At 38.1% G+C, this 13,432-nt stretch overlaps 1 protein-coding gene across 1 annotated transcript in view; it reads right to left on the bottom strand.

Annotated features, from left to right (window-relative positions):
• Positions 1-10,301: 10,301 nt before the first annotated feature.
• Positions 10,302-13,432, bottom strand: part of LOC108940918 (leucine zipper protein 2-like) — a 64,868-nt gene continuing 61,737 nt past the window's right edge. The window contains exon 11 of the mRNA XM_029256463.1: positions 10,302-11,028. Within this exon, the coding sequence (XP_029112296.1) occupies positions 10,921-11,028 (108 nt within the window). The 3' untranslated portion in view covers positions 10,302-10,920. The remainder of the gene's footprint in view (positions 11,029-13,432) is intronic.

Consider the following 13,432-nt stretch of genomic DNA (forward strand, 5'->3'; position numbering starts at 1 on the left):
TCATCTGCATATATGCAGAGAAATTTACAAACATTTACATGTGTTTGGAGGACTTACAGGTGGTGATACAATAAAAATACATATCAAATTTTTGGGCAACCCTGAGTGTGTGAATCCTTATATTTAGGTCTGGAAGTTGTGTTTTTCCAGCTGTTTGCATTTTAAAAAAAGGCTGGGAAGGACTGGCGTGGAACACAGCATGCGGGTCTTCTGACGGAAACTATCAGAAGAACATGTAGGCCATGTTTTAAATCTTTGAAGTTATCAGATCACAGCCGGAATTTGGACCGCAGCAGTTTGGAGCGGAAAGAACTTTCAGATTTGATTTATTCTCTCCTCCGAAAGTGTGATGTTGATAAGGTTTATGAAACATGGAATAGTGTATGCAGGATATGTGTTTGTGGTGTGGTTTCACAATACTGGCGATATTTCAAGCGATGAATTGAGTTTAGGAGTGATGGAAAACGGTTAAAATAACCCTGATGGTCAATTTCCCAGGGAACTCGTTTGGTCATATTGATGCTTTTTGGTATTCTGGGACAAGCTGTTTTATAAATGATGGCTTTTTCAAGGCAAACGAGAATAACTAAGAGACAGCAATGTCCTTCTGCTTTTAAGCTTACAGCAGCAAATGTTTCAGGAAAACAATGCACAAGACATGACGGAGCTGGGCAAACATCTTTTAGTCATTTGGGATTTTCGTTCCCATCGTAACCAGTCGCTCTGCAATTCAATTAAAAGCCTTTTTTAGGCAAAGTATTATTTAAGGTTTGAACGACAGATCAGTGAATGAGGATAAAATGAAGCAAGGGTCCGTAGCTGACATTTCAGCACCACTGAAGTCTGTGTCATTAAATAACTGACCTTCTCGAGCGTTTTTTACTTCGTTTTTCTGTGCACGCTGCTGACTTTCTAAGTGAAATATCTTCTGAGATCCTCCAGTGAAAGCGCGTGAAGCTGCTCACAAGTGCTCCAGGGCTGCCATCACCTCCTTGGTCCAGTGATCACTGAATGAGCCACCTGCTCTCAAAAACCTGTGGCGCATTCTGCTTTCTTATTTCCTCAACATTTTATTCAACGTCTTTGGGCAGTCACATTAGACTCTCCGTTCTTCTTGGCTGGTGAACATGTTTGCCTGTGGTGGCTACTCCCCAAGGCTGCACTGAGACAGCAGACTCAACAGTGCAGCATCTGCTTGATTTACATTTATCTGACACTTTTCTCCAAAGAAACCTACAATGTTAAGATGCCGACAATGATTTACCCATTTATACAGCTGGGTAATTTTACTGGAGCAATTTAGGGTAAGTGCCTTGCTCAAGGGTACTGCAACAGTAGGTGGGATTCAAACTGGCAACCTTCAGTATCAAAGACAACAGCTCTGACTACTATGCTACCAGTTTGCCTGATTTACAGAATAATACCGTACTTTGATTATACTAAAATACTATAATAACACTATAATAATACTACTGTTATAGTATTAATAAGTGTATAATTATAGTGTGCGACAATGATCAGAGGGAGCAACATCACATGTATATGTTTGATGCATTGTCTTCCTGTGTTAGTCACAAGATTCTTTGCTGTATGTCTCATTTCTCAAAGACTTTAGTGCTTCTGAATGCAGGAAAGTTTAACAATTCAGCTCATTTAACACCTTGGCCCTTTACCTGTATAGTTCCAAATACTCCTTTTGTAATTCATGAACTTCTTTGTGGGCCATGATGGACATCAGGTAATGAGTTCCAATTTTGTAATAATCGTAAAATCAAATTAGAGCCGGAAGAAATGGAAATGAAAGGAGATGAGCCATCGTGCAAAAAATCCTTTCATATCATAAAACTTTTTTTTTTTTTAAACAATTTTGAGAGTGTTGTAGAATCAGATTTCTCATTTGTTGAGACAATCGGTGCATATTCAGGAAGACTGATGACAGTAAATTTCCAGCCCTATGATATGAAGGCCAACCAAGGACAATATGGAAGTTCTTTGGTGTCATCATCCCGAAATCAAGTGTCAGACAATGTCATATGATCATATTGGAGTGTAACTTTAAACTAAGGTCAAATTACATACAGGTGGTCCCCGATTTACGATGGTTCGACTTACGATTCTTTCGACTTTACGATGGTGAGCTGGCGATAGATGTTCAGTAGAAACCACACTTTGAATTTTGAATTTAGATTTTCTTTCCCGGGCAAGTGATATGCTGTGCGATACTCTCTCACGATGCTGGGCAGCAGCAACGATCCGCATCTCCCAGTCTGTCATGCAGAGGTGTGTATTAGGCGTATTAAATGTATTTTCGATTTACGATATTTTCAGTTTACGATGTGTTTCACGGAACGTAATCCCATCATAAATCGGGGACCACCTGTATCCTGTATAATATAACATAATATAATATTTTTTTTAATAATAACATATTATAATATTATATTATAGCTCCCAGATTAGTGGGGGAAATTTGTTGGTGGGCTTTAATTGAGACTTTTTGGGTGTTGAGGTTTTTTTTTTTGTTCAGGATTTGGTGTTCAGTGCATTTAAAGGGGAACAAGCCCAACATTTGTTTCCCTTTCCTTGAAAAAAAATGACAATTTCCTTTGAACCCTGTTGTGCTGTATCCTTGCAATACCCATGTGGTCAACTGTACTGCACAATGAGTCACACTAACTGAAATACTCTGTATTATTGCAATAATTACCCTTGTAGCAGAGACTTAAAACAGCGCCAAATCACAATCCTGCCTGGTTTTCCATAGTTTTAATTAATAGTTAGAACTCCCAAACTATACACTCAGCAAACACCAAGAAGTAGTTATGGCTTTGAAAATTAAGTGTTAAAAGCAAAAATTACCAGTTTTAATAGGAGCTGTGCATGGAATATGTACATGAATTGGAAAAGCTTAGTATCATTTCTGTTCCTCTGTCTCCTATTAGAGATTTTTAAAGCCACATTTCCCTGGGTGTGTTGTAGCATCAAAGTGCTCCTAACATCTTCACAGAAATATGCATTTGTGGGTCTTTTTCTAATGAGGACATGCTGAATGGAATAGAATGGTTTTTTTTTTCTTTGTTCCTTTACTTTTCACTCATTTTTATGTGAAATGATCAGATTTGTTATGTTTTTCATTGTTTATCAGATATGAGAAGATGGCCAGAACTTCCTGCTGCAAAATACCCAAAGGAAGGTATGGTAGCGGGGGGGGGGGGGGGGGGGGGGGGGTCCATTTACGTGTCAGTGATGGGAATAAAGTAAACAACTTTTAGACTTTCTCTACTTTGTGTGAAAATTAGAAGGTAAACGTGTTAGATAAAGCTTATCAAATGATTTAATTCCATTAACAAAATCCAAAAAGTTAAAATGTTTCTTAACGAGATTTGATCTACTTTAATGCAACATTAAATGAAATGATGACTTCTGCTGTTTTTATAACCATTTTAAATAAAGAGAAGAAGGGGCAACACTCACCACGAGATGATCTGCCTTAATATTTTATATCAATTTATTTATTTCTTTCAAAAGGCCATTTTTGCACAAGTGAACAACTCATTGAGATATGAAAAACCTGTTTATTCTTGACAGCAATTCTGATATATTCTGGGAAAGTGATTATAATCCGTAGAAAAGGTTCTAAAGGCCAAGACCATCTGCTTCTGCTCTGCGTTCAGAGGTGCTCTTATTAAACACTTTTCTTTTAAAGAAATTGCCATAAGGTCCTGCACAATTTCAGTTTTTTTCTGCATTTTTCTCACATTACAAGAATACTTTATAATGGGATGTTTATATTTAAGTCTTTACTTTTTACTAGCAGAACAATTTCCTTAACCACAATATCAGTCTTTTGGTGACCTTCTAAATGGAGCTGATCTTGAATAAAAGTTTAATATTGGCACAGTATGCTTTTCACTATGAAACAGCCACTGTCTGCTTTTGATTAAGTTCTTACCTGCCCTCCCTTTCCTACCAGGTGACATGGACAGGATTCTGCTGAAAGAGTCACCATCTCTACATCCAAGGGGAACAGTCCTTGTCCCCCTCCTGTTCTCTCTCTACACCATCCTAAGTGAGTGATCCTCGGTGTCACATCTGACAGCCATCTCTCTCTCTCTCAAAAAACAAAAAAAGAAAAAACAAATCACAGAAGGGCACATTAACAGAGAAGCTGTCAATTCCACGTAACATTGTTTACACCACTTTTAGTCAGGCGCTCTCATTTTAAGTCCATTGCATGTCTGTTGGAGTGTACTTACTGTTTTAACAACTACGTTATTTTCTACTCTTCATTATATCATGATTCATTTTAATTATGCTTTACGTGCTGTTTACTATATAACTCACAGTACGCAATTATTTTATGTCTTTTTTAAACACCATTAAATTTTTACATGTATGTCTTCCCTTATCCTTTGTCCCTTCTTTTTATTTGTCTGCCTTGGAAATTTCTGGAATAAGCTCTTCTGTTCAAGACGATTTGGATGGTCTGTTTTACAAACACAGATAAGGGAGAGTGTGGGAGTATATAATGAGCAGTAGGGAAACGGCAGACATGGCCGTCAACGATGGGCTGTTTGTGCCTCATTACTGAAACTCTAAAGGACCCGGAATCGTCGGAAAAGATCGATTCCAAGAATGTCCTACAAGCTGCTGGCTGCGTCAGCCTTCCAGTTTTCAAAAATTATCTCCCAGCTCACTCATCTCCAGTGACTCTCAGTTGCATGAAAAAGTTCAACAGCACAGTTTTGGCCTTGCAGGCAAGAACTACTTGGACCTCAATACCTACAGTAACTTATTAACACCCACACAACAACAAGACCATTTCACTGAGCCATTAAGGGTGCCAGGTTACACCCACTATTCCAGTTACATCTTCCTAGATGTTGCTTGCACTTTTTTAAACAATAATTTGTTTATTTTATTTATTTATTTATTTTTTTCAGTTTCGCATTTGGGTGCTTTATATAGCATCACATTTACATTTATTCATTTAGCAGACGCTTTTGTCCAAAGCGACGTACATCTCAGCAAAAGTACAATTTATGCATTACATTGAGAGAAGGAGACATAGCTGCAGACATGAAAGTCTCAAGCAAACCTAATTTGTTACCTACCACTTGCTGCACCGAGATTCATCGTTCAAGTAGGTGCATAAGACACAGGATAGACAAATCCTGATACCCACATCAATTTTTTTTTAATTAAATATTATAAGATGCACAAATGAGCAGTACAATACAAGAGTAACGGCTGAATAAAAGTTGTAAAGGTTGTATCTGGGGATGCTTCTGGAGTTACGATGCGTGAACGGTTACACCATAGATGATCTGAAGAGATGATCTGAAGAGATCACTTCTGAATGACTGTCTCCAAAGGCCCTGGAATAAATTGTATATTTTAAATTTGAATATTATATATCAGTAACTTTGGCTATGTATGTCCTTTTGGATTAGATAAAAAAATAAAGCGTAAACTTATGGACTGAGCGCCAGATGGCTCTGGAATGCTATCTTCCAGGCCTTATCTGAATGGCACTTAGAAATGGTGATCCTTTCAATAACAGCTTCTTGGTGACTGTCGCCACACAACCTGTTGACAGCCCGTTCATTCGAAATTGCAGACTGACTTCAATCTCTGCGTTTCCTCAGCGTGTGTGTACATATACAAGAACTGCAACTACTAGTTATCTAGGACTGGGGTCATTATAAAATGCAATTTGCGTCTTTAATGACACTTGATATAACCCCGGTGCGATTTAGGGAAATAATGGTGTACATATATGAGGCTCCGTTGAATGTAAAATCAATGATTGGTCTAGGGTACCATCACTGAAATATTGGGTCTAAGCAACAACAAGACATATGAGCATATTTATAGTCCCCCAGGTCGCAGGAAAACATTGTGACTGAATACTTTAAGGGGTTTCATCAGGGCAAGGATGCAAATAGTCACTTGTTTTAGGAAAAACACTTCATGACCTTTTATAGGCCTTATCATCTGCTTCCAACCTTTATTATCAGTTATGTCTTTTTGGGCCATCATGGACTCTCTGAAATTTGCTAAGACTTTAATTTCAATTATTGATTATTATTAATTATTATTGAAACAACTTTTCTCTAATTACAGATCCATTCTTTCCATTGTTGAGCAGTGAAAAATATAAAATATGGATGATGTCCTGGTCTCTATCTCCTCTGGACAAAGCAGCTACTATGGGCTTCTGGCACTTTCTGCTTGGAAATGAAACCATCATCTCCAGGGTACCCTCCTCCCCCTGTTTGCTACAATAAGGCCCGACAAGGCTGGGAGATCCGTGTTACACGGCAGATAACCCACTGCTTCAGCCCACACTTGTCCTTCCCTATGGACTTCATCCACTTATCTGACAGAGAATCCTCTCTACCCCCGAGTAACATCACCATTAAAGTTTAATCGAGCACCATCACAACAACCCCAAAGCACAGAAAAGTCCAAATTGTAAGTACACAGAAGTTTTACTTTAAACTTGATCTTATGACAACGCCAAGTACTCATATACAGAAAAGGTGGCGGAAATGCAGAATTTTATCAGATTTTTCTCCAGTCTTTTGACAGCAACTGCTTGGCTCATATCACCTTTGAGAGAAGGTTTTCATTATACTTCTTTTATATTTATTTCATCTCATTGGAAATGTGTCTAACATTTCAAGTGATGATTTCCATCAGAAATCAGGCTATTTAGGCACTAGGCAAAAACCCTTGGTCAGAGTGTTAACTATTTTTGTTGAATATCTCTAACCACTATGCTACTAGCTGTCCCATGGTATAGACTTGTACCGGGGGACAGCTGGCACCATAGGGGTTAGAGCTACTGCCTTCGGATCCAACGGTTGCAGGTATGACCCCCCTGTCCAGCTCTAGTACCCTTGAGCAAGGTACTTACCCAAAACTGCTCTGGTAAAATTATGCAGCTGTATAAACGGGTAAATAATTGTACGCTTGTAATAACTGCAACCTTAACATTGTAGGTTGCTTTGGAGAAAAGTGTCAGCTAAATGAATAAATGTAAATATCAGCAGAGTTACTACTGTCTGTGGTAGTGCTCCATATTAGTGCTCATAAAAGCAGTATAAACTGCATAATTTAGATTCCTCCGCTGTATTTCCTGTGTGTATCTTGTAATTCACATTGATGTTTATGATTTTTTTAAATTGCTTTAAACTTGAATGATCAGTTTCTATAATGGCTATCTTGTGCCTGTGGGTTTACTGAGATATTGTTCCATTAAGCGGAGACCTGTCAGCCATTCACACAGACATGCAAGGTAAGGGAATACACTGGATGATGGTCACTACCGTTTAATTTGAACAAAAGAATCTCAGTCCTTCAACGTACAACACCAGTCAAGAGTTTGAGTATACCTGCGCAACCAGGGCCATACTTGTACGGATGAACTAGACAGAAAAGTAAAAGTAAAATAACCCGCAAGTGTTCTACATCTCTGGGAACTGCTGGGACGACATGTTGGTAACATCACATATATCATATAGGTAATACATGATAAAAATAATATACATAATTGTGATTATACAAGTAGTCCTCAACTTACTGAGTTTCTTACTAAATGACTGAGATTTCTGATATTTTTTCACTAATTTCACACATTATTCATATTGCAATAATAATGATTATAATAATAAGAATAATGTATTATACCGTATAACATTTATGTGCTGCACTATTATTTTAACGTTCATTTCTAAATCTATTTTCTTTCGCGTTTTCTTTTCTGCACCACCAGAGCACTTATAAAATGAAAGTAACTTGAATGGACTCGCAAACAAAACTTCCTGAAAATAAAACGTTTTTCTAACTAAAATGTAACAGAAACACTGACTGAGTCAATAAGAAATATGCCTTACAGCAACATGCTCAGCAAATGTCAACATGCAGCAGATGTAAAATGTTATGACCAAATGTAGTAATTCAAAAATAGGACGCTAAGGATGATGGGCGGACTATCAGAAGTACAGGCCATTGTAAGGGGAATTTGTAATGTCGAGGACTAACTCTACGGCGTGATCGTGTGCTCATCAACATTGACTGTCAGGTTACTGCTGCTAAAGACATTCTTTCCCCATACATTATGAACAGCCACTGATGCAAATAAAGCTCAAATCCTTAAAATACTAATTTTCTAAGTTAATTTTTTTAAGTGCTTCATTTTAATGAAATAATGATAGAATAATTATCGTAGTCCAGTGAAGTATAGTGCACAGCCACACCACATCATAACATGATATATTGAATGATGTATGACTTTTCCCAAGCAACTTTTTCATTCTGTCACTGCCAAGACCATGTAATATTGAAAGCCTGTTTCTGATTATTTTAAATGGGGTAAATAATTTTTTCAAGGCCCATCCAAAAACCCTAAATCAGTTTTCCCAAATGTCACTCGAACAGTTAAATGCTCATATAATCTACCAATACATAACTTCAGCATAATTAATGAGGTCATTAAAAGGTATGTTTTTAGGCAGTAGGTTTCGGAAACGAATTGTGTTTTCCTTATGTGCAGTAGACAGCAGCAAACATTCAACAATGGAATTTATGTAAATTAAGTGCAGACAACAATTTAATATAAACAGACAAAGCACTTTACCGTATTGAACAGTTACTATATTCACTGAGTGAAGAAAAGACTGGTTAATTATGAAGTGTGGTAGGTGAAGGTGGGAGGAGGCTTGGCAGTCATTCTTGCACTGCCACTGCACAAATACATCAAAACAATGTGAACACCAGACAGGAAGCAAAGTGGGAATAGTTGATTGCACACTAGCATCAACTATACTCTTCAGATAAATTTTGTTACATTGATTCTTTGTTATGGAAATTAAAAACTGGCTATCTACAGCCAAGAGCTGTTCTACCAAAATTTTGAATAAAGAAAATCCGTAAATTGAGTGATGCCTGTATACATTGTAATTATGATCAAACCATCTGTGATTGTGTGGGTGTGTAATTTATTTCAGATGAAGGACCATTACAAAAAACAGCATGTATATGCTGAATAAATACTAACTGCGGAGTGGTATTGCATTTCAGTTATTCAAGGGTAGACCACTAAACCGAGATATAATTGCATATATCTGCCTGTAATTTAAACGCATTTTATTCATTCACCGAATCAGCAAATTGTCTCGTTTTTATTTTACGAAGCAATTTATTGTGAAGTCAGAAACTGGATTAAATGCACTTTTAGTGATAGCTAACAATATGTGAAATAACAGAAATCGATTAAACAGCACATTCAGCTCATTCTGTGCAGTTCTAATTAAAATATATTTTTTTTGCTGCATTTTGTCAAGGCAAGCAGACGTCTAGACTACATATACAAGCGCTTGCAGTAGTGAATAGGCTAGGAGAGTGTAGTCATGATTCTAACAATGTTTAATGCCACCCATTGTGCTCTGCTGGAGCAGCTTTGCTCTCTGTGTGGATCCAGACTATTAAACTTTGCTGTCACAGCTTCACGCCAACATGCTGGTCGCTCACCATGCTGCTTGTGAGGCCACTCATGTCCAGGAACCAAAGAAGCATGTCAGATCTGATTCTGATTCAATGCAGAGTCACACAATTTTATCTGTGGAGTCGAGTGATTTTTAATCCAGCACCCAGACAGCACCTCTTCCATTTTTTATGTGCAGAGAAATTAGGCATTTTTATTACTCTTGAGTGTAACTTGCAAAGCCTTGTCTTGTCATTTCAATCCATGACGCTTCTCCCCAAAGTCATGGGTGGTATCAGACAGAAGTCACTTTATCCCTTAGTGCCTCCAAGTATGTTCAAAGGAGCCCAGGAAGTGTCCCCTTCTTCCTTTCATTGTCACCATATATGCTGGGCCACACAGGAATTCACACGTGACAATCATGAAAATCTTCAGAAAAATTTGCAACAAAATCCCCAGCCAATTTATATGAAAACCTTCAAACAAAAACACCCCCCCCCCATTTATTTATTTTTTTTATTTTTTTTTTTTTAAAAAAGATGTCAACACTATCATGCAATCTGGCTCATGCATTGTGAAAATATACCTTTATAAACCCTCAAAATGTCTTCAAACAACCCGTGAAATAAATTCACACTGAAAAGGAAGGGACCAGAGACAAGCAATAACAACACAGAAAGTAATTGTATTTGAAAATGTAACAATAAAACAAATACTATAAATAATAACATATGACTACCAGGTTACAAAAAAAAAAAAAAAAAAAAAGAAATAAACTCTAAAGGATGACAGCAAGAAATGAAGGCTCTAAAACTGTTCAATTGTAGATATTTGTTCACACATCTATGAATTTGTCTCCTCCCACACCAGTGACCCGCGATTCCTGCCATTTTCCTGGCCCTCTACCCACCAGTCTGCTTAACATGCGTAGGTCAAATAGCTCCAAGGGTTTAATTTAGGGACTGAATACAGCCCAGCCATAGTTTGTGTTGTGTGGGAGGACGGATTTAAGCCCTTTGTTGCAATGAGCCGAAAGTACAAGATCATGCCTCAGTCATTTTGGAAATAACACTTCAGTCATAAAAAAAAAAAAAAAAATGATCCTTCTTTCCTGACTTTATCATGATTTCATCTCAGTTGAAGGAGTCTCATCTGGTTTGAAAATATTACAAAAATATTTATGAAAGTGATGTTTTGGCTATGAAAAAAATAACTGCAACACAAAGCTGAAAGCATATAAAAACTAAACCCCAGGGGTGCATAAAGTATGTGCCATTTCCTAGAGGTTTGTTTCAGAAAAATCACAAATTGGGGCACGGCAGAGAGGGGGTGCATGCCTTTGTACCAAATCGAAACTAAACTGACATAAGAAGTATTCGGAATGTCCTTACGGTTATTTACAGCATTTTTTTTTTTTTCTTTTTACGTCTTCACTTGTGTTTCTCCATTAGTAACTTCGTGCTGGTTGCTTCTGTTTTCTTGGCGCCCTCTGTATACTTGTCCGCGTCGTTTTCGACTCTTGGGTGATCTTGAGGATTCTGCGATATGATGAAAGATATAAGGAAAACACAAAGTTAATGTCACTCATTTATTTCTTTTGAATGCGCTCACCCCCTTTCCATAACTGGATATGCAGGTCAGGATGATCAGGAACCTATTCTGAAATCAACGGGCTCATGGCTAAGGGGAGTTACATGCTAGATGTCCCAGGTCCACTGCAGGGCACCAACACATGCACACTCCTCCATTCATTCAAACACTAAGGGCAATTTAGCATCGCTGATTCACCTCAGCTGTGTACTGTTGGAAACCAGAGCACCTGGAGGACACCCACACAGACATGAGGAGAACAAATAAACTCCCACAGACTGATCCACATTCAAACCTATGCCCAAACAACCTAGGCGCTGTGAGGCAGTAGTCCTGCTTGCTGTGCTGCCTTTGTTTTACCACACACACACACACACACACACACACACACACACACACACACACACACACACACACACACACACACACAGAGTCTGAACTGCTTGTCCCATGTGGGGTTGTGGGGAGCTGGATGGAGCCTAACCTGGCAACGCAGGGCACGGGGCTGGGGGGGGCAGGGGACACACCCTGGATGGGACACCAGTCCATCACAAGGCACCCCAAGCAGGACTTGAACCCCAGACCCACTGTACAGCAGGACCTGGTCCAACCCACTGTGCCACTGCCCCCCCCCTTTATTGCATTTCTTTATAAATAAGATAATGTATCTAGACTTGACACCAAAAACAAACAAAAGTTACAAATTGAAACATAAGAATACAATAAAAGTTCTGTTTTAAAAGTAATCTTACTGGGTGAATTTGGGACGGAACACAAAATATGTGATAACACAACTTATTACTTATTGGGATAAAGCAATGACCCTTAACCAAAGTGCTGGGTCAAGAAACTTTATATATAAGAAACGTATATCTGAACTGAATGGTTTTTTTTTTGAACACAATATAGGAAAATTGCCTCACAAATAATGGAAATTATAATGGAAATAATGTCAATAAGTTGAAAAGAAACCAGCTGAGCTGAAGCAACCAATCATGTGCTGTGTCCCATATAGACCAAGTTCTGAGCTAATTTTACTGCAACATTTTTATAGTGTAAAATGAATTATAGAATATATTGTAGCCACTTGAGTCAGGACATTGTAAATGTAATGGTGCTGTTATTATTTTCTTCCAATTGTCAGGTTTTTATAATGACCTTATTAAAATGTCTGGTGACAAAGTAAATTGAGTGCAGTTGCTTTCGGAGTAAATATAAAACCCCGTGGGGCTCTAAATTACTGTAAAATAGCACAAAAAGACAGATTTATTGAGTAGCTTTATGGCACGCAGGACAAATGACCTCATATATGTTTTCCTGGCCGTGGGCATTCTGAAAGGTCTTTGGGGTGGAAAGAGCTCAAACTGAGATTCCAAAGGGTGTGAAGAGTCATTAAGGATTACTTTTTCTTTCCTCTTAGTGATTTTCTTAAATAAGGTCACCAACCGATTCTGTGATCCACCTAAAATTGTATCTCGACAGCTTCGGTAAATTTGCCTACTTCACATCGTGGTCCCCATCACACACACTGCATGTCATCACACTTAGGCAAAGACCTCTTGACATTTAGTCGTTTCCCGCCAAAACGTACGTGAAAATAACAAGGTACTGAACGTGAGCGTCGCTGAATATTTGCGGTCGAAATAATTGCAGAGTTATGCTTATTATCGCTGCGGGATTAGTTTGAAAGGCACATCAATCAAGTAGTGAAGACCAACCACCTGTCCAGAGTTACCAAGCCCAGTAGCTGTCTCGTCTTTTAAAAAAAGGCCCGTCAGTGTTGTACCAACTATTTCCATCACCAGCTGGAGGGTCCCTTATTGATTTCTTTTTTTTTTTTTTTTTTTTTTTTTATTGATTAGCAACAGCGAAAACAGTGGGGCTCGGCAACACAGGAACAGAATCAGAAACACATCCACGTTTATAAAGCAAAGACAAAAAAAAAAAAAATTGCAATAAGTCAAAAATGTGATCAGATACCAAGGTCCAAGAATTCTACTTGACACAATGTTGCCCAAAAGTTTTTACCGGTTGTGAAGATTGAACACTATTTTTTTAAGAGTTTTTTTAACACACTCATCCAATAGTTAGCTCCCAAGCAACTTACAGTGTTAAGGTTACAATTATTTACTCATTTATACAGCTGGTAGTGTAGTGATTAGAGCAACTGCCTTTCAACCCAAAGGCTCCAGGTTGGAGCCTCACCTACAGCTGTAGTACCCTTGCGCAAGGTACTTATCCTGAATTGCTCCAGTAAAATTACCCAGCTGTATAAATGGGTAAATAATTGCAACCTTAACATTGTAAGTTGCTTGGGAGAAAAGCGTCAGCTAAATGTTATACAGCTCGATA

This window comes from Scleropages formosus, chromosome 11 (assembly GCF_900964775.1).
Source record: "Scleropages formosus chromosome 11, fSclFor1.1, whole genome shotgun sequence".
NCBI lineage: Eukaryota > Metazoa > Chordata > Actinopteri > Osteoglossiformes > Osteoglossidae > Scleropages > Scleropages formosus.